This window comes from Melopsittacus undulatus, chromosome 2 (genome assembly GCF_012275295.1).
Source record: "Melopsittacus undulatus isolate bMelUnd1 chromosome 2, bMelUnd1.mat.Z, whole genome shotgun sequence".
NCBI lineage: Eukaryota > Metazoa > Chordata > Aves > Psittaciformes > Psittaculidae > Melopsittacus > Melopsittacus undulatus.
Genome location: NC_047528.1, coordinates 10143281 through 10164320, shown reverse-complemented (window position 1 = coordinate 10164320; position 21040 = coordinate 10143281). Strand labels below are relative to the sequence as shown.

Genomic DNA, 21040 nt, shown 5'->3' with positions numbered 1-21040 from the left:
TTTAATCCACACTTCTTCCACTTGTGTTCATACCTTGAAGTACGCTGATACATTCCAGTTTCTCCAGAATTCCTGTCATCTAGAGAAGACACTTCTCCTACTTTCTTCAACTGACTGGCAACTGCACCTTTTTTTCCTAACAAAAAAGAAATCATAGAAGCATAGAATGGTTTGGGTTGCAAAGGACCTTAAGATCATCCAGTTCCAACCCCCCTGCCACGGGCAGGGACACAAATCTTAAATTCACACCTGTAGTCCAGCTAATACAAAAGCCGAGAGGTTTTCCAAGGGTTTTAAAGGACATTACAGAAAGGATAAGCCATCAGAATGCAGGATGGACCTGATGGAGGTGATGTCTTGTGTTAAATCCTCACAGTCTCCCTCATGGGGCTACTGCCTGCACTTCAAGCCAGCTGTGTTTCCTACCAGCTGCCTTCCTGCTCCCCATTTTCACATATGCATCACAGAATCAACTAGGTTGGAGAAGATCTTCAAGAGCAGCCATTATCCCAGGACTTCCAGGATCACCACCACATGTCACTAAGGGCCTCACATACATGGATGTTGAACACTTCCAGGGATGGTGACCCCACCAATTCCCTGGGCAGTCTGTTCCAATGCTTGACAGCCCTTTCAGTGAAGAAATTTTTCCTGATCCCCAGCCTAAACCTCCCCTAGTGCAACTTGAGGCATTACCTCTTGTCCCATCACTTGTTACCTGGGAGAAGAGACTGGCACCCAAACCTTGCTACATCCTCCTTTCAGGTAGTTGTAGAGTGATAAGATCGTCCTGAGCCTCCTTTTCTCCAGACAAAACCCTCCCAGTTCCCTCAGCCATTCTTCAGCAGACCTGTGCTCCAGCCCCTTCACCAGCTTTGTTACCCATCAGTTCCCTTGACATGGTTGCTCTTTTGATAAACAACTGTGATTTGCAGAGACATGACTACAAACATGTGGGCAGAAAGTGAAAACAGGATGAAGACCCATAAGGGCCTCTGTGACACTGAGGTGGCCAGGCAGTGGGGAAAAAACTCCCCATATCCCTGAGAAGATAAGAATAGCCCAGTCTGCAATAGTAGAGATGCAACAAATGTGAAATTTTGCTGCTCTTTGGTGCAAAACAGCACCTGAAAGGATACCACATGATGTGTTTGTCCCTAGATAAACCTACCAGAGATAGGAGAAGACTCTTTTTGCCTCCTTAACTTCTCAGACTTTCCTCTTTGAGACCGCCTGGCTTCTGGTTTCTCATTTGCTCTCTCTTTAGTTTTTATTCCTTCTACTCTTTTCAGGGATTTCTGGATGAAGTTCTGCTTCCGTTTTAAGAAAGATTCTTGCAGGCTTCCGGGTGTAGCCACAAACTCCAACACCATCACTGTGAGAGAAAGTGAACAGGCTGAACATTCCTCACTTGTAGCCGTGAGCCACGTCACCTCTAACAAGTTGTGCAAGTCAATGTGTTTCTCCTAAAATGCTGAACATGACTATTTTGGTAAATCACACTCGGAGGGTGACATTGTGAGTGATGAGCAGCAGTTCAGGCCTATGGAATCTAAGAACTAAGTGGTTCTGCCACGACAACTGTGACCAATAAAAGTATCTTGATGCCTCAAAACAATCAAGGACCTAAGAAGTCCTTGACAAAGTTAAGTTCTGTCAGTTCCTGCCTTTCATGTTACTGCTGTTCATCTGGGACAAAACATGCCTCAGTGTTTTACTGATGCCTCACACTATCAGAATAGTTAAAACCAGACATTTTTGCTTACAGAGCTTGGGAGTGGAAGGAAATAAAAACCAAGTAACAAAATATGATAATAATGACAACACACAATAGAATTTTTCCAAATTAAGTAGTTATAACACAAAAAACACCCAGCATATTGTAGGTGTAAGACACATTAAACCTGGGGCAAACATACTACAGCCCAAGCCTGAGCAGCGAGAGGCACGAGCCTAAGTAAAAGATGCTTCACGTTTTCTAAAGGAGAGCTGTATACAATTAATGATTTTAATATAAAGACCTTCTCTATCTCAGCTTCCGTATAGTGAACTACAGTGAAGGGTGTATTCAGTACACTGAATATACTTCACTATATTGCGCTTAGCTCTGGAGCCCCCAACACAGGAAGGATGTGGACCTGGCTCAAGAGTCCAGAGGAAGCCATGACAATGCTCAGAGGGCTGGAGCACCTCTCCTGTGAAGACAGGCTGAGAGAGTTGGGCTTGTTCAGCCCGGAGAAGGTACTAGGGAGATCTTGAGCACTGCCTAAAGGGGACTGTAAGAAATCTGGAGAGGGACTTTTTACAAGGGCATGTAGTGAGAGGGTAAGGGGAATGGCTTTAAACTGACAGAGGGGAGACTGAGATTAGATATGAGGAAGAATTTCTTCCCTGTGAGGGTGCTGAGGCACTGGCACAGGGTGCCCAGAGAAGCTGTGGCTGCCCCATCCCTGGCAGTGTTCAAGGCCAGGTTGGATGGGGCTTGGAGCAACCAACAACCAAGGTGTCCTTGCCCATGGCAAGGATGTTGGAACTGCATCATCTTAAGGTCCCTTTCAACCCAAACCAGTCTGTGATTCTATGACTGACACTTACCTGCAGTCTGACGTGATGGGAGGTGACAGTCATTGGGACTCTGAGCTTTGGAAGAACTGTCAGGCCTTGCAAACACCGAACAATCTGCATCTGGAACTAGTGGTAGAAATTCTCTCTCCTGTTTCAGAAGGAATCAGTGATGGAAATGCTTAAAATACACAACAAATTTGAGTGAAGTGGCAGTGCTGTGCCAGCAGCACAGACCCAATGCAGATAAAAGATGTACTCTTTTGCCTTGACAGCAGATGCAAGAACACCAGAAAGGGATCCTGGTGGTAAGCATTCAAAAGCTACTTTCTAGAAAACATTTTAAAACTTAAAATAATCCATTAAAGACCCTGTGCCCTCCAGATTTCGCTTGCTGGTTCTTAACAGAGGGCTGTGTAATTCCATCCCAAGGGATGTCTTTTTCTTCCCTCTGGTTCTCCCCACTACTCTCACTGCTCTGTCCCTTTGCCCCATTCGCAGCTGAAGTTGACACCTACTGCCCAAATACAGCCTCCAGCCACCCACCTCCATGGTGCCACCCATAACCACCCATGCTTTGGTTACTTTACACACCCATCCTTGAGCACTTTTAGGATCTGTTCTAGATGCCTCACACAACTGAAACGTGGTTTCATCTAACAGGCAGAGATGACTTAGGTCTACATTACTGCTTCAGCACCCAAACTATTCTCATTACAAATCAGTCCCACTATGATTCACTGCCTTTGCTTTACGTAAGTACAAGCATGCCTTAGGCACATGAAGCATAGCAGGATGATGAGCTGACCATATTTTCCCCACAGACCTCAAACTGCTCTGTGGGCCTGGTTAGCTCCATCCACAAGGGAAGGGATTTGTCCTTTTTTTCCTTGTTTAGTTTGTAGCTTTGCTGCACCCTCTCCTCTCATTCAAGTCTTCAACTAATGGGATACAAGTTAGTCTTGTCAGCAAGACAGTTCTGTTTATCAGCAGAAGTCTTCCCTAACTAACTGCACTGATATGACAAGGTAGTGATTTTAAGGAATATCCCAAATTTAAGATCTATTAAATCTGTGCAGAAAACAGCATCAAACAAATATGAACCAAGCAATTATTAAGCACAGATAACCCTAACATCACTTTGCAACAGTGGATTAACTGCTACAGTGGGGCTGTTCCTTATTAGGATTAAGCCTAAGTTAAAATCATAATTACATTAGATAATAAAGACTCACCTCAGTAAAAACATGAAATTCAGACTGATCCACAGCAGCTGGGCTGCTTATTTTATCCTCCTTAATCTTCCCTTGGTTACTGTGTTCAATGTCTGATTCTGCAATACTGATGTCATTTGAGCTTATCAGAGTGAGCTCAGGCTCTTCCATAATACCACACCCTGACTCAGTCTCCTAGAAAACAAATTACACAAGACATCAATGTAACAAAAAAGGACATAAAATCACTATTCCCAGCAACAGCTGTTATCTTGTCAGAAAGAGGAGGCTCGTTCAATGTGTAGAATGAAGAAAATCTGCTCCCAAGCAGGAAGTGAAATGCAGAGAGCACTTTGCCTGAGGTTTTGACACATGCAAACCCTGGAAACTAAGTCCAGTGCAAAGTATGTTACAGACCAGTGTTAAAAAACCCTAAACAAATAACCCAAAGAACAAGAAAATCTTCCTCTCTCCTCCACTTACCTCCAGTTTAAATCACTCAGCTCCTGGGCAAACTTTTAATCTTCTTTTAAAGCTACATCAGAGTTGTTTCCTTAAGTTTGCTTATGCTTTATTTACCTCCTTCAGGCTTCTAAATGGGGGTAGGGGCAGCTCAGTGAGGTACCTGTGCCATGCAACACATATATATGTGCAATAGAGATGAGGCTCCCACAACAATCATGAGATCTGCAGCTCATTTTAGGTACTGCTGATTATCTCAGCGCCATGATCTGAAAGCAGTAGTAGGACAGAAGTCCAGGAAACACATGGGTCTTAAACTAGAACCATAAAATCCACATTTGCCAAGCTTTCAGATGTTACAGGTCTAAAATAACTTGGAGCAACAACACACAGAGAAAAAAAGCTGACAACGAAGCCTGTACAAATTACTGCTTTTGGAAATCTGTTCTACTCACCCAGACAGGGATAGAGCATGAGCTTCTGGGCACAGAACAAGAGTGTTTCTCATGTCTTTCTAGGAGAGGACTGCTCTGTTGTACAACAGCCTGTAAATGGAGGGCTGAGTCTTCCAAGTTGGCTTCTCTGGGAATCCTCAAAGATTTTTGTTCATCTGGAAAGCTTTGATCTGGCTCCTTTGTATTTCTGTTGCACTGGGAATCCAGCTCCACAGCTTTATTTGCTTCACATAAATGAACTGATCTTTCAGGAAGCTTAACAAACTTCTTACCCAATATCTCCACAGGTGATTTTTCAGAAGACATTGTCTCTTTTAGTAAGTGCTGAGGGGAAGTGTCATCCACTGTACCTGGTGTGGTATCTAGCTGATAAAATTCTTGCTTTTCCAGTGGATTCAGGCTTTCATTTTGCAGAATCTCCATTGAACACTGGAGATCAATAGATTCCATATTTCTTGCCAGCTCTTGGTATTCTCTAGCAGGGGAAATACACTTCTCATTGTCCTGCTCTCTCATTCCAGGGGTTTGGTCAGAACATCTCTGTAACACAGCACTGAGGTCCCCTGGCTGATTGGTATTCTGACAGTGACTGATCAGAGTAGATTCTAATGGCAATGGGTGAAAAGATTCCTCAGATCCTGTTACAAGAATTATCAACGGTCAAAATTCTGGCCAACACAACAGAATTTCCACTTCAAAAAGTCCCTCCCTCATGTGGCTTTTCAGTAATGTATAGTAAGAAGTCTAGCAAATAAGAAGAAACTTTTTGTTTAAAACCAGCCTGCATATGTTTCCTCAAATGTAACACTGTTAACATTACATAAAATGATTCTTTCACTGTACACAAAGCAACTTCGAGAAACGCCACTTTCTGCTGCTTCTTAGAATATGTTCAAGATACAGTGAAGAAGTTCTTCCTAATGAGAATGGTGAGGTGCTAGCACAGGGTGATCAGAGAAGCTGTGACTGCCTCATCCACTGGCAATGTTCAAGGCCAGGTTGGATACAGGGGCTTGGAGCAACCGGCTCTAGTGGAAGGTGTCCCTGCCTATGGTAGGGTTGGAACTGGATGAGATTTAAGGTCCCTTCCAACCCAAACCATTCCATGAATCTGTGATTCTGTTTTTAGGGACAAACTTTGTGATGGTGCTGACATAACTACATTGAAAGTTAATGGATTTTACAATTTATTGTCTGTAAATGGAGGTTCTTTGAGTCTTTTTCTGGCTCCAACACACTCTAAAACAGGAAGAAAACAAATCAAAACACCTTTACTTGGGCAGAAACTCTTCAGAGTAAACGGAAACATCCAAACTGTAACAATGCCTGCTGTTCCTACAAGTTACAACACTGTACCCTAAAATACCTTTCCCTTACGATCTGCGCATACAAAGTTAGATACTATTTCTATTCCAGCAGAGGCCTGAAAAGAGGAAGACCAGGTATCAGGATTTTTCATTACTGAGGAGGCATTTCAGCAGTACAGCATATGCCAAACAAACAACAGGATTGTTTCACAGAATCATAGAATGATTTGGGTTGGAAAGGACCTTAAGATCCTCCAGTTCCAACCCCTGCCATGGGCAGGGACACCTTCCACTAGAGCAGCTTGCTCCAAGCCCCATCCAACCTGGCCTTGAACACTGCCAGGGATAGGGAAGGCACAGCTTCCCTGGGCACCCTGTGCCAGTGCCTCAGCACCCTCACAGTCAAGAACTTTTTTACATGTATTCACTTCTGACCCAAGTTTGATCACAACTGGTTGCACACACTCCAGCACCATCCTAGCAACAGACTTTCTACCACACAGGAATAAACCACATGAACCATTAACAATTTCCTTTAAGGATTTTTTTGTGTTCTTTGACACCTTCAAAATATCTAAATGTATAAAGAATATTGTCTCCTGATAATAGCTGCTCACAGGGAGAGAGGAATTACACTGCAACATCAGCCATCAAGAGATAATTCTCCCAATGATGGACTTAGGTATCAACCTGCCTTGAACTGACACCCAAAACGGTTTTGAATTGCTTATTAGCCTGTCGCCTATGTTATTTTCCACTGTTTTAAAGCACAACAATAACTGGTTTGGGATTATAAAACCACTTAAGGGATGGGGAGATAGTGCAGTTAAATTTAAAGCACAAAGATTGTTTGTATAAGAAATTTAGAAATAGAATGTTTTGATGTTCTAAATGTTTTGTTCTGAAAAAAGCTTCAAAAGTATTAAGATTACTGCTAGCTGCATTTGGAATTTTAGATAGGTTCTTATCTTTAGGATACATAAACTTAACTTGAATCCAACATGAAAAAGTATTTTTCCTGTTATGAGCTGCAGTTCACTTAATGCTGCTGTAGAAATCATAAACTTTTAATCTACTAAATTAATTACTACACTGTAATCTAAAAGTTATTTCCTTCCTTTATCCCCCCTTTTATTTTGTAGCTAGTTAAAGCAACTGCATAATCAGACCACGTATCAAAGTGTGCAGTACGTAATGACTCCTTGTGTGATTTAAGAGTGGAGAAGGAAACGCAGTGATTTCTTGAAGGATGCAATGGATAAAAGACAAAATGAGTCAGGTGAGAGATTTTAACACATATTCCTCAAATTTTTAATCAATTTTTGGAACTTCCTTAATTTCCTCAAACTTGAACAGTAATGTATATGCATGAATAAATATTTGGAAAAGTACTTGAACTGACAGTTTCAGCCAGAGTTGATATTTCTTCACTAGCATCATAAGTACTGCACAAGTAATAAGTAACACAGTATCCATTACAGTGACTTGAATATCCAGGTCTGCTTTTGTATTAAAGTCGCAACTACTGAGGAAATAAATCTTCACAAGATTTAGGAGTTCTGCCCATTAAAGATAGTGGAGAAGACAGTGTGTGAAAGCAGCAGCACAGTTAATACATTTCAAAGCAGGACTGACAGATAAGTGAAGAGTTCCTTCCCAGTTTCAACACAGCAAACCTGGTACCTACATACTGGCAACAGACTGGTTCTGAAAGCACTGATCCGACTGTGCTGCACATACCTGGAGTAATGTTTTCTTCAACAGACTGCTCTGCTGGTGTACCGTTGTTTGGCCTGTTTGTTCTCAGAGTAGAAGGCAGACTGCTTCTTTGTATAATCAAATTGGAGTTTCCAACTTCCAGAGACGTAGAAGCGTCTTTACTTTGAGTTGAAAATTTTGAAGTCTAGTGGCAGGAAAACAAAAATGGTCTTGATTTAAGATTCAATTTCTCAGAAAAATGAAAGATGAAAAGCTAACAGTAGTATTTGACTTTTGGATCACATTTCTGCTACAACCAGCAAAAATGCTTTCAGTTCTACATGTACCAAAAATCATTGTTGCATTTCTTCTAAACAGAAGACAGTACAGAGGTTATACATTTAAAATCCCACATAAATCTTAAGCTGAAGTATTTCCACCATAGAGATTTTCTGTAGTACCTTGCTAAATTTTCTACTGTCTTGTGGAATTCTGTGTTGAGAGTAGGATGATGAAGTATCAAAATCAAGACTTGGTTCCAGAGGCTGAAAGAACTGGTGATGGAAGTTTGGAAGAGGTCTCTCCATTTCAGGAAAATCAAGTTCAGCTGTTAGAGCTGTAAGAAAAGATGCTGTTATAAAAACAAACATACCCCAACAAAAAGCTCATGGACACATCACACCTTGCTTCTATATGCAGTAAGTAAAGCATATATAGTTCTGCAGGTATAAAAATAAGCTTGTAGAAAAAATAAATCTTCACACCACCCAAATCTTTCACTCTGATACAACACAGGTACAAAATGCAGCAGGAAAGTGCTACACTGATGCAATTTGCTTTTAAATGAAAAGCTGAAGCCTGTAAGCTTTCGTGTGAGACTGCAGAAGCACTATAGGCTTCCCAGTACAAAACCCACCGTGACAGAGGAGCAAGTCCAGTGAGGAGCCACAAGGATGGTTCAAGAAAGGAAGGATGAAGCAAGTAATGTGCAAAGAGAAACTGAAAGATTGAGTTTGTTCAATCTTAAAAGGATCTGGGGTGTAGGGGAAAAGGGCAGAGAAATTTCTGTTGTCTTCTACAGTACAGAGAAGATGCAGTCAGGCTCTTGAAGATACTCAGTGAAAGAAAGAGAGATATGGGACACAAAATGTAACCCAGGAAATTCTGGCTGGAGGAGAGAGAAGAGAGAGGGGGGAGAGAAGAAAGCTGTTAATACTGCCTAGGATATATAGAATCTCTGTCCCCAGAGATACTCAGAACTCGCCTGGGCAAGACCTTAAGCAACCTGGTCTCAGCTTGCTCTGCTGTGAGCAGGAAGAACTTGGACCATGTAACCAGAAGTCCTTGCTGGTCTAGATTAATCCATCATTTTATGATTCTAGGTATTCAAACGTTCCAGGAGGAAGCAGTTCCCATTCAAATACTAGCATTACCTTCATGATAACCAAGAAAGATGTTCTTATTTTCATAAAACATCATTGTTTTAGAGAGCACAGAACTCCCACCTGTCTGATAGCCAGCTTCATCGATTCTGTGATGCTACATGAATAATAAAGTGTTAGATATTATTGCCTCTACCTTCCTGAAAGGAAAGTTGTGCATAAACAAGTGGTAGGATTGCCAGAGATAACAAACAGCCTGGCCATGGTAGCAGGAAGCTGCAAAGAACTACAATCAGACACTTGACCAGACTACCCTTTACTTTTTCCCCACCATTACACTATATGGACATAAAGCAAAGCACACAGAACATGGGAGCAGCAAAGTTGTCACATGTAGTATCCTTGCTGAATTTAAAATTTAAGCTGAGTATAAATGCTACAGACTAACATGTAACATTGAGTAAACTACTATATGAGGAGAGCACAGCACAAAAATGCTTTAAAATGGTGAATACCTTGAAAACGTGTATTGTCCTCTAAGTAGGAGCTCAAGTCTCCAGTAGATTTCTCCGAGATCTGATTTTCTCTGTAAGGGTACATCTCTCCTTCAGGCAGCTGAGTTTCAGATGCCCCAGACAAATTCTCTTGCCTGTGCCTCAAGGTAAAAGGCAGTGAGGGCTTCCAAGGGCGACTTGCTGTTTCTCTCAAAACCCCATCTTCTGTGCTGTCAGAAGACAATCCTGAAACAGTAAGCTAGATGTTCATGGTTTGCATATAAACCACTTACATGAAGTCATCTGAAAAGACACTGCTTAATATCCTGAAATACTCCTATCCTGACGTACTGAAATAAGCTCCTAAAGAGCTCTGGGGTTTTGTTTAACTGTGTCCTGTCAATGCTGCCATAAACCTTACCACAGATTTCCACAAATTTAAGTTGACACTATCTAGTTAGGTAGTAGTCAGCCCAGCTTAGCACTTTTAGGCTATGTAGACTTAGGAAGTACTGAAACAGAAAAATCAGAAAAGAATTAATACAGGGGTTTCATGCTAACTAGCATATTCTTACCTCCTACTGCATATAAATAGGATGATATATAATGTGATCTTGACCATCATTATGGCATCATGTAGCCGTTTTATTCATGCTTAAATAGAAAGTGCCTAATACCAACACAAGAAATCAGAGGGAATGAAGGCAATCGAAATAGTGCTCCTGGTTAGTGCACCCACACCTCTTTGCCTCTGTGCTTACAGAAGAATTGCTCAAAGCTCTCAGGAAAGGTCACTGCTAAGCACTGAGTGTAGGGTGCAGACACAGCCAGACCTGAAAAACTCATTCATGCAACTGAGTATGAAACTTCTGGTATTTTTCTTTGATAACTAAAAAACAACAGAAAAAAGTCTACAAACAAATGATCTCAGGATTTGCTTTACCTTTCTTATGTCAATAAATCCTAGATTTGTTACCTGAGTTATGAAGTTTACTACTCAAAATAATGCCAGTTTAGAACATTAGGGTTAAGATGAGCTGCTGAAATCTCAGGCTGTAGAAACTGTAGTCTTTGATGTATAAACATGGAATAGAGGAGCGACTATTATAAAGGAGTTGTTTTCAATGTTATGACTAACAAGATGAAAATGCAGACTGCAAGCAAAGGAGGATGTGCACACGTATTCCCAGAAAACTATTACAAGTTAATATGGCGTTCAAAGAACATTTTCACAAATAAGTTATGAAGAACTCCTACTGTGACAAGCAGATATTGGAACAATGCTCTTGACAGCAAGACAACACTCACAGCTCTGTACCACTGACATACTGATTAGAAAACTTTCATCAGTGTATCATTTGGGGATCAGGTTGTTTTAAAACCTTGCCACTTAAAACCTGCTGGTGTTACAGTTGCTTCATGAAACCCCAAATATCTTTTGCCAGAGCAGATGTTGTAAGGTTATTATAAAAGTGAAAAAATCATGAGCACATAATGGCACCTTCTAGTTACACTCAACTGTGAGAAGTATTAATCATTCTTAAGTGAAGCTTCATATTAGCTTATTTCAGAAGAGCTTATACCCAGTGAGTTAGAGCCATTCTGCTGTAAAATAAAGACAACATTTCCTTTTAGAAGAACAAAAGCCAAACGCTTACCAGGGTCAACATGGTTTACATCCAACACTTCACTAGTCAGAAAGCTTCCAGTAGAAATAGTTGACGATAAGTCACAGGGTATTTCTTGCATCAATGCCTCTGAACCCAAGTTTGTGGATCCTGCTTTAGAAAGTGCTTCCTAGGATGAACAAACACACCTATTACCATGAATTCAGATGTCCATAATTAAAGCTTTTAAACCAGGTATTTTATCCTGAGCTCAGTTCAAGTGTAGAAGCCCTCATGTTCTGCACAGTCAGGCAAATACAGGTTCATCATTGCTCAGTACAAACCATTCACACCACATGTCACAGACACATCACTCCCCAACAGTCCCCTCCCTCAACACACACATACACACAGACTCATACACACACACACACAGGCACACACACACAAGGTTATAAAGCCTCTCAGAACTATATACAAATCATGACACCTGGAAGATTGTTTTATCTTCTGGTGGTCAGATTTGGCTATTTCTCATCACAGACCTACTTCAGTAGAATTGTAGATCTCAGAGGGACACATATGCAATACATGGAAAAACCCAAGAGCTTTACATGTACTTGCAATACTGAGCCTTCTACATGCAGGGGATTGACTTAAAAATATAATTTAAGAAAGTAAATTAAAATATACAAAATATCCTAGAACATTCTCTTCTTTAATTCTGAGGTAAGCTCTACAAAGTCACAGAATAGAGAATGAGGGTTAGATGTGAATAGTTCTTCCAAATTCTGAATATGTGCACTGAGAAAACAAGACAAAAATCTAAGCAACTCTTCTACATTTTTCATTATATACCACCTTATATAAACATATAAACCATGTACATTTAAAAGTAATTTCATATACACACAGCATTTTTAATACTATTTTAATCTCCTGACAAAACAATGGGATCTTTGGTGAGGGAAGAGCAGGGGGTATTATTGGTGTCAATTCTGGTAAGGCTTTTGACACTGTCTCTCACAATATTCTTTTATCCCAGTTTGGATGTCACAACCTGGATGGATGGATGGTCAGGTTCAGAGGACAGTGATTAAAGCATTACACTCCACCTGGAGGTGGGGAACAGAGTACGATAGGGCTCTGTCCTGGGACCTGTCCTTTTTCACACCTTTGGACATGACCCAGAGAAGGATGTCATGCTTTTATCAGATTTGCAGGTAACCCTAAGGTGGGAGGACCATCTAACATGCTAACTGGCAGGGATGACATCTAGAAGGACTTCATGACCCTAGGCTTGCAGGAATGTTTTGAAACCTAGTGAGAGCAATGCAAAGTCCAGCATCTGGGAAGGAAGAATTACACACACCAAGCGAAGCTTGGGCCTGCCTGTGGACCAGCCCTTGAAACAGGACCCAGGAGTCTTGGCAGACAGCAAGCTGAGCATAAGCCCACAGTATGCCCTGGCAGGAAAGAGGGTAACAGCATCCAGTGCTGTAGGAACAGGAATACAGTGGGTGGTAGATCCAATGCAGTGATTACAACTCTTCACTTGGTCCTTTGTTATTCTGGCTGCCTCTAGAATACTGCACCCAGTCTTATCTTCCCAATATGAGACACAGATTTTCTCGCAAAGTAGGGAGTAAGTTATATTATACGATTATTTTGTTAGGACTGACCGTATTATCAAGTCTGAACGATGGTCCAGAACGTGCTGTCACTCCCTCTCCAACTTCAGCAGCAAGAACTGGTGAATCTTGAGCCACTTGAGAATCCTGGGACTGGTCTGAACACAAATGTAATAGAAGCAGTAAGGAATGGAAAGTAACTTTAGAGTTCCTAGTTGGCAATTTTCATTTGAGCACCAGATGGCACCAATACTCTACTGCCGCTGTTCTCACTATCCGCACTGATTTTGCTCATCCTTACCACTTTCTTCTCACTTACAACTTACTTCCTTCTCCACTGTACCACCAATTTAACTGGCAACCAGTGGTTCTCCTTGACCAGACTTCCTAAAATTTCTAACAAGCATGACTGCTCGCTGCAGAGCACACAGGAAGAGCCAGAAACTCATGCTTTGGCTTTGCAGTATGAAACATGGCTTTGGTAGTATTACTGCAATTATTTAACGGGGCTGAGGGGAATCTTTTGCCCTTTACCATTACAGCAATTACAAAGAAAAGCAGACATCCTAAGTACATCAGAAACAATGAACTATAGCATGGCCAGTGTTCAAGGCCAGGTCGGACAGGGCTTGGAGCAACCTGGTCTAGTGGAAAGTGTTGCTGCCCATGGCAGGGGGCTGGAACTGGATGAGCTTTAAGGTTCTTTCTAACCCAAACCATTCTATGATCCTACGACTACTACCACAGATCTGAATCACGTTTGCCATAATGCTCTTACTTTTATGTGCAAGATCAGTATCTCTGTGCAAAGGAGGCACTGTATCAGCACGAGAAAAATGCAATAGCTGCAAAGTCTAGTTGTTCCATTTTTCCTACTATACACAAAAAGGTGGGAGAATTTTCCTCTGAGACATACCAGTAGTATCTACATGATGTGATACTTACGTATCTCTGTAAATATTAAACATTTTGAAATGCATTTGGGGTAGGTGACAGGGGGAAATCTAAGGTTTCCTATAGCCACTATCATCTAGTAGACTTCTAGGAAAAAGTACAAGACAAACAGCTCAAACTCCTCAAACAGCTTCTTTCCCCCTCAAGCTTACAATTGTTCTAAGAAGCTCTAGCAGGCGTGATCCTAATAATTTCTGGGCAGTAATCAAACAGAGCTGTTGGCAACAGAATTTGCAAATTATACGAAGAGTGGAAGAATGGTAAAGAAACACAGTGGGACTGCAGCATTAAAAAACATCCCAACCTCCTGCAAAGCTGTATCTGTTGAACACTGTGCCAGCACAGATAGAATTATAAATCTAAGAGCACACAACGCTTAGACTGTGCTCTTAGATTTCTAAGACTAAGACTATAATCTTCAGGTGCACAGGAAAGAACTCTAAAGCTTTAAGAACCAGGTAGCAACAAGCTCCCGGCTGGATGCAGCAGTCGTGACTGAGTCTATTATACACTGCAGGTCTGCTCCTCTTCTTTGGAGCAGGATACAGGAGGCAGAGGATCCTGAAAATGAGCAAGGTCTTGAAGAAAATTCCTTGAATCAGCATGAAAACTGCAATCATATCCCCAACTGGTATTTAAATATCTCTATAGGAGGAAAGCCACACAGTACAAAAGATTTCTAAACTCAAAGTAATAATAAGAAGCAGCAGCTAGAAATGGCTGTCAGACACTTCTTTTATAGTTTGATAATAAATTTAAATGCTGGAACAAGCTTCCAATGAATCCTCCATTTCCCAATACCTTTCCATAAAGATTAGATATATTTCTGAAAGAAAAGATATTTTTTTCTAAAGGATATCAGCATGACAGGTAGTAATTTAGGATACATACGAGATTCAGTCCTCTCCTGTATATAAATTCTATGGAGAGCCATGCTACGAATGTTTCATTACTATACTGTAATAACCTACATTGTTCATGTGATGTTAATATAAGGGATGAACAGTAGCAATTGCATGCTCTAAACCAAACTATTTAATTAAAAACACAACATGCTCAGATCTCATTACTTTATTGCATTACTATCCTTAAAAGCTGTATTTAGTGATTCGTAAAGGAGGGTTTGTCAATCTTCTCCCTTGTAAATAACAGTGCAAGGCTCTTGTTCCTCCTAGTTTCCTGACATCCACATGGGACTTTCATGTTTTAACCTCCTGGCCACCATACTGTGACAAAGGATTTGTATTTAAGAATTGAGCCTGTAATAGCCAGAAACATTTCCTTTCCCAACAGCAACTGCAATAAAATAGCAGCAATTATTTTAGGGTGCAATTTGAAAGAGACTTAACAAACCACTCAGTGAAGACAACATAAAAACAGGGATTAGCCCAAATCCAACCATGTAGACGAACAAAAAGATGCAGTTTGCACATCTGGTGATGGGTAAGACAGTCTGTCAAAATAATGAACTATGGACAAATACTTGGGATTACTAAAAATGAACTGAAATCTTGGGTTAGGTTGGATCACAAAAAATAATGATGCTTGGAATAACATCTGTATATGGCAGCAATATATGGAGATAATCATATCTGGAACATGGCTCAACAGCACCATTAAAGATGAATGAAGAGAGACAAGCCTGCTAGTAATGAAGGAGAACTGTGGAAGAGATGTATATCTCAAATCTTGTCACTATTTCCAGGCTAACTTTCTAAGGGAATCAGGTTTATGCCATCAAACTGCCTCTCTCATCTGAACCTGAAACATTCACAAACCACTTAATAATAAAACCATCTTTTTTCTTTCAATAACCAAAACACCTTGATTTAATTTAAAGAATCAGACATAGTCCCATATGGACACAGCCTATCCTCAAAGGTGTGACCCTTGGGAGGAAGACACATGTGGCTTTCCACAGCAGTTTGCTACCTATTCATGCACAGGACTCTGCTGGTAAGAGCAGAGCAACCAGGTAATACAAAAGAAGTTTCTTAACAGACAGTTCTACAAAGCACGTGCCTTGGATGAGAAACTGCTGACTGCTGCATGGACTTTTTTACTAGAATAGTAATGGAACACAAAAAAAAATGATACTAACTCAATCATTCTGAGACACATGCTTATTACACCCATGCTTAAAACACCCTTTTTTACTAAAAATTGGAACAGTATTTAAATAGCACTACATGTGCTTTAACAGGTCAAGTCATATGCTACAAGTAAATAGTGAAATTAGCAGTGCTGAATGGCATTCATAAAATTCCTTGAAGAAAGATGGTTTCCTCACCTGAATCGTGTGAACTTTCAGCAGTCAGCAGCAGCACCTCTTGTGATAATCTACTGGGCCTTGGACTTCCACTGGAGATTTGTTCCTCGGAGTTTGTTATACTCGAAGGTAACCTCCTGCCTTCTTTGTAACTGTGATGTTTCACATATGAAAACTCCCCAGTGGCTGAAAGAGGAGAAGATTCTCCACCAACAGGATCCGTTTTACCTGAATTTAAAACATTTGTAATCAGTTTAGGTATAGAAATGCAGTGGTTTGCATTGTGTGAGGAACATTAAAAATGCAAATTCTATTCTACAGAAATAACCTGCTGAATCTGCACCATGTTCCATTTTAACAGCCATACGAGGTCAGTAGAAACCTCTGCATTACAGCCTATGGATTATACAGGTTGAAAAATTACAGAGGTCACAGATTTCCCCAAAATAATTCCTAGCTCAACTACAATATTTCATTAAAAAAAATATTCAAACTGATTTTTTTCACACTGCAAACCCACCAAAACTTTGTTTTTCCCAAATCCAGAGACAACAGAACTCCTCTGCTCTGGCTTCATGATTTCTCCCCAGCCTGCCCTACACAATGGCTTTTTTGCCACTCAATCCAGTAATAAACTCTAGTTCAACTTCTAATAGCTTCCATAAGAATAAATCACCTGTGGATCATCACAGGATTATCAAGAAAATGAGTATTCCCTGTAGAACTCCACTGGATGTATTTCAGAGAACTTTTTGGGGATGTATTTTGATTTTAATCCTTTTTTTAATTAATGCGTGTAACACTAAGCCAAGTGCTTTTGAGAATATTCTTCAATCAAAACTTTCACCAACAAAACTTGCCTAATCAAGGGAGCAAATTGCTCCAACAAGAATTAATGTGTAGAAAGTGATGCTGACCAGCATTAATTACTTTGCTTTAATTAAAAAAGCCCCCATATCAGCTGTTCCATTATTTTACTTCAGATGAATGGCAGCCTGACAGGCCTATAATTACTTGCACTGCTCTGCTTTGCCCTTTACAGAACACTGGCACAGTAGTAAAACTTCTGTAAAATATGCATTAAATTTTAGCTATGAAGAGACTTAAGTTCAAATGCTTACATTTAGAAAACGTCAGTTTGTTGTAGCTATTTAATTAATGTGGTTTTACAGAGAATTAGGAAGCATTGCACGCAGACTTACAAAACAACTGCCTTGTGTAGTTCCTCCCCAAAACTTTTACAAAGAGTGTTTTTGGTCTGGAATGGAAAAAAATCCCTAAAAAGTTGGTCCAAAAATTTCTGTAAAAACTTGATACTAACTCCTTCAAAAGATTTCACACTCACTTTCATAGTACGCTCAAAAGCAAAACCTTGCAGTGGGCCATCAATTCTGGTCATTCTCTGCTCAATTATTGTACAATTGCCTATTAACACACCTTGCACAACAGAGAAATCAAGAGGAAACATCAGTCATGGAATTACATGTCCTTGGCAGAATTTTGTTTTATGTTTCTATAGCCAGACATTAATAGGATGAGCTCTTCTCAGCTCTAACTCACTTTGCTACTATAAAAATTTTACCTTAAAACAAGGCAACAGTACCAGCTATTATTTCATAATCATCTCAATTACTCCTCAGAAAAGAAAATAGCCTCCAAGCTTTATTTCTCAGGAACAGCAGCATTTATTATATATTTTTATATCCATATATGTTTTTACCTGCAAAAGAAATGCTGGAACTCTTCGGTGTGTCTACTTCTGGTATAACACTAAGTTCATGTGGTTCCAAAACAAGTCCTAGCTTGACTTTTGTCACAGGTGGTTTGGAAGATCTCCATTTCTGTTCTCCAAATAGAACTTTCTCAGACTGTTCTGTAAAACAAAATTTTGCAAGCTGCAATAATGCACAGATCTTAAATTAACTCGGCGAGATGACAGAGAACTCCATCTCAACTGCAAAATGAGAAATATTATAATGAGAAATACTATTCAGCCTTACCAGTCTGCTCAGCTGGACCCATGTACTGTGAAATCATTTCACTTCCATGAAATTTACTCCTGCCACAATTCTCTTGCTGGTAGCTTTCCGAGACTTGGAAAAAGTCAGTTCTATCAATCCAGTCAGGTTTTTGTGCCTCTGTCATTTCTTCACTTGCACGGCTATGCCTCACCTTAGAAAGGTAGGAAGGGGAAGCAACTGTATATACAGCCATATTTATACTTATCTAGCCAGCATTTTCTTGTGTGTGCATTCCATGAAAAACAATACTGAGCATTTTGAGAAAGTACTTCAAGTATGCAAGACATTGGATGGACTTGCTTAGCTTACACAAACATTTGGGCATACAGGTATTTTATTCAGCTCTACAAATCTCATCTGCTAAAACAGAATTATGTACATTGTTAAGGTCTCTGTTAGAGTTGAATATTTTGCATTTTTAAGAGGAAAAATTCCTGAAAATGTTGCTTTTAGTTTTTCAGTTCCTGAATTCAGGAATTTTAGCTGCTTGGAGGCTGTAAAAGCAACAGACAGGGACTATGGCCAGAAGCTATTTTTCTAAGATGGCTTCTGTTTAAACCCCCTCCCCCCACCAAAAGAAACAAACCCAACCCAGAATTAAACCAGGAAGGGAACAGAAGAAGCTTCTCTAGAACTAAAAATATATTTGGATTTTTCTTCTGTTACCCAGAAACAAGCCAGGTTACACATCAGGAGTGCAGCTGCCAAACCACATTCCTAACAGGTACACATAAGAAGAGAAACTTTAAAAAAGGGTCTATTTAAAATGCTTCTGGTATCCTTTGAGTCATTATTAAGTATTTTTAATAAAAGAGCTGAGGAAAACTCTACCTGTAGATACTTCAGACAACATAACCATTTCAACAGGCATTATGTTCAGAGACCAAGCATAGTTCATACTCTTTCTGTTAGACTGAAGAGAATGGCGCTCCTGGGGCTCGCAGAAGAGAACTACTGATTGCAAATTGCAAGTCCTAATTAAAATTTTCATTATGGTAAATCACCTAAAACTGTCAACACTCCACGGGGTACTTTGCTAATTGGTAGCATTCACAAGTTTGATCACCTACTGGATGATTCGCCATGCAAAACATTCATAAAGCTCACCTGTCTGTTCAGTAATTCTTTCAAAGCCTCTTGCTGTCTCTGCATCTGTTCCTTCAGTTTATCTTGCTTCTGTAAAAGTAGTTGTTCTTGTATTTTCTGTCTAGAAAGAAGAGCTTCTCTTTGTGCATCTAGCTGCTCTTGCAATTCTTTCAAATACTTCTGCTGAGCTTGGATGCTTTCTGATGAGGCCAAGACTCTGTCCCTTAAATTCAGGATACCACAATAATTTAATAAAGATGCATCTCCCGTTTTTGATACCAAGAATTCCCCAACACCCTGGGCTTTAGATTTCTCATGAGATAAAGTCACGGGTTCAGAAAGATTGAGGGGTTGTTCACAGCTTGTTCTGATAGTGGTCTCTGCATGTCCCTGCTGACACACCGAAGAATCAGCTGGGGGTGCCTGAACTACATGAGACTCTTCTCTAGCTTTTGTCTCTATTTGATGGTGAGATGACTCTCTAGAGTGCACCACTTCTGAAGGTTCAGAGGAGTCTTCTGCAGGCAACATGAATCTAACATGTTGTACTCGTGCTTCTGGTTGTGTTCTCACTGATGCAACATCTTTCATGACTAATCCTGATGGTGACTGGAACTGAGGTGGTTCTCTGACACGACAGCTGGAGGTTTCCAATATTCCCACTCCTTCCTGTGAAGGACGGTCACAAGGCAAGTGAAACTCTCCGTGCTTCAATTTCAATGCTTCTGAAAACTGCACATGTTTGCCAGGACAAATGTTATGCATTTGCTCTTCATGTTGCTGTGAAGATGAGTTTTCTGACATACTCAATGGTCCTGAAAACACAGGTAGCAACTGTGCAAGCTCTTGTGCATGTACTTGTTCAGGTGACTGGCACTCTGTGGGTTGTACTCCTTGCCTCTGTAGAAGTGCTTCTGGGACAGACTTGAAATGAATTGTGTCCACAGAGCTTGGAGGTGCTGCAGCAGACAAGTGTCTTTGTTTCAGTTTATTCTGATACTCCTGTAGATGCTTTCTACCTTCTTCAATGGTCTGTCTGTGCAGCCTGAACAGAACAAAACCACAAATCTTTCTAGAGTGGTGTAAAGATAAACAGCAATTTCAATAATAAAAGCAATTCAGATTATTTTGAAACAGGCAACTCAGACTTCCATTTCCTAAAGCAATGTACCTATTCTGCTGTAGAAGGCGTTGCTGGTAATTACGGATCATCTGTAAATGTCTGTCTTCTCCAGGACTCCTGGGTTCTGGCACTGTACTCTTTCCAGCCTAATCAAAATAAAACAATTTTAATTGCACTTATACAAATAACTCACAGAAAACTATTAAAGCAACAACCTTCAGCTGTATGTTATTTCTCCTAAGTTTACAGAAGTCACTCTGTACAGCCCTTTGATGTCTGTGAGCTTTCAGCCCGAGGCAGTGAGGCTAAAGCAGTTTCTGGAACAGATGGCCTTCAGCTACAGTCACTCTTGGCAAGTGTAGCATGCACCATCAAAGTCAATGGTGCTTACAGCAGCTTAGCTCAAAGATGTAAATGTACCCAGTAGTAAACTAGGAGCAATGATCCAACAGAGCTGCATTTTCAAGGCAATCAGATCCTCAGATGAGTAGATGTTGTGCATATGATTCAAGATTTTAAAAAAATGGTTACTTTCCTTAAACATCCTCAATAAATTCATCTCCTTTAAGTAGCTGCTTGAGATTTAGACAGACAAATCCACAGAGGTGAGGTCTTTTTGTCGTTCTCCCCCATGCCCCAGTTGTTTTTTTCCTTCTTGGAAAAGGATACATGCACATGCATTAATATTATGACTCTAAGCACATTTTACTAACAGGTATTTTAAACAGACATGCTGCCTTTGAGACTATGCAAAGACAATCCAATACTGGAAGTC

General features: G+C 40.4%; 1 protein-coding gene and 1 non-coding gene across 3 annotated transcripts in view; both read right to left on the bottom strand.

Annotated features, from left to right (window-relative positions):
* The window catches only part of CEP295 (centrosomal protein 295), a 37272-nt gene that overhangs the window by 1660 nt on the left and 14572 nt on the right, over positions 1-21040 (bottom strand). The window contains exons 12-26 of one of the 2 annotated variants that reach the window (XM_005149794.4): positions 20314-20411; positions 19164-20187; positions 18036-18207; positions 17756-17908; positions 16057-16263; positions 12864-12970; positions 11233-11371; positions 9596-9820; positions 8160-8314; positions 7741-7903; positions 4694-5331; positions 3798-3971; positions 2596-2713; positions 1172-1375; positions 34-136 (exon numbers count right to left, since the gene is read on the bottom strand). In XM_005149794.4, coding sequence (XP_005149851.2) covers positions 34-136; positions 1172-1375; positions 2596-2713; positions 3798-3971; positions 4694-5331; positions 7741-7903; positions 8160-8314; positions 9596-9820; positions 11233-11371; positions 12864-12970; positions 16057-16263; positions 17756-17908; positions 18036-18207; positions 19164-20187; positions 20314-20411 — 3680 coding nt within the window. The remainder of the gene's footprint in view (positions 1-33; positions 137-1171; positions 1376-2595; positions 2714-3797; positions 3972-4693; positions 5332-7740; positions 7904-8159; positions 8315-9595; positions 9821-11232; positions 11372-12863; positions 12971-16056; positions 16264-17755; positions 17909-18035; positions 18208-19163; positions 20188-20313; positions 20412-21040) is intronic. The other variant, XM_031049595.2, reaches the window with a different exon arrangement.
* Positions 11644-11727, bottom strand: LOC115946627 (small nucleolar RNA U2-19). Its single transcript, XR_004080679.2, has one exon. It is a non-coding gene; the product is annotated as a small nucleolar RNA U2-19 (small nucleolar RNA).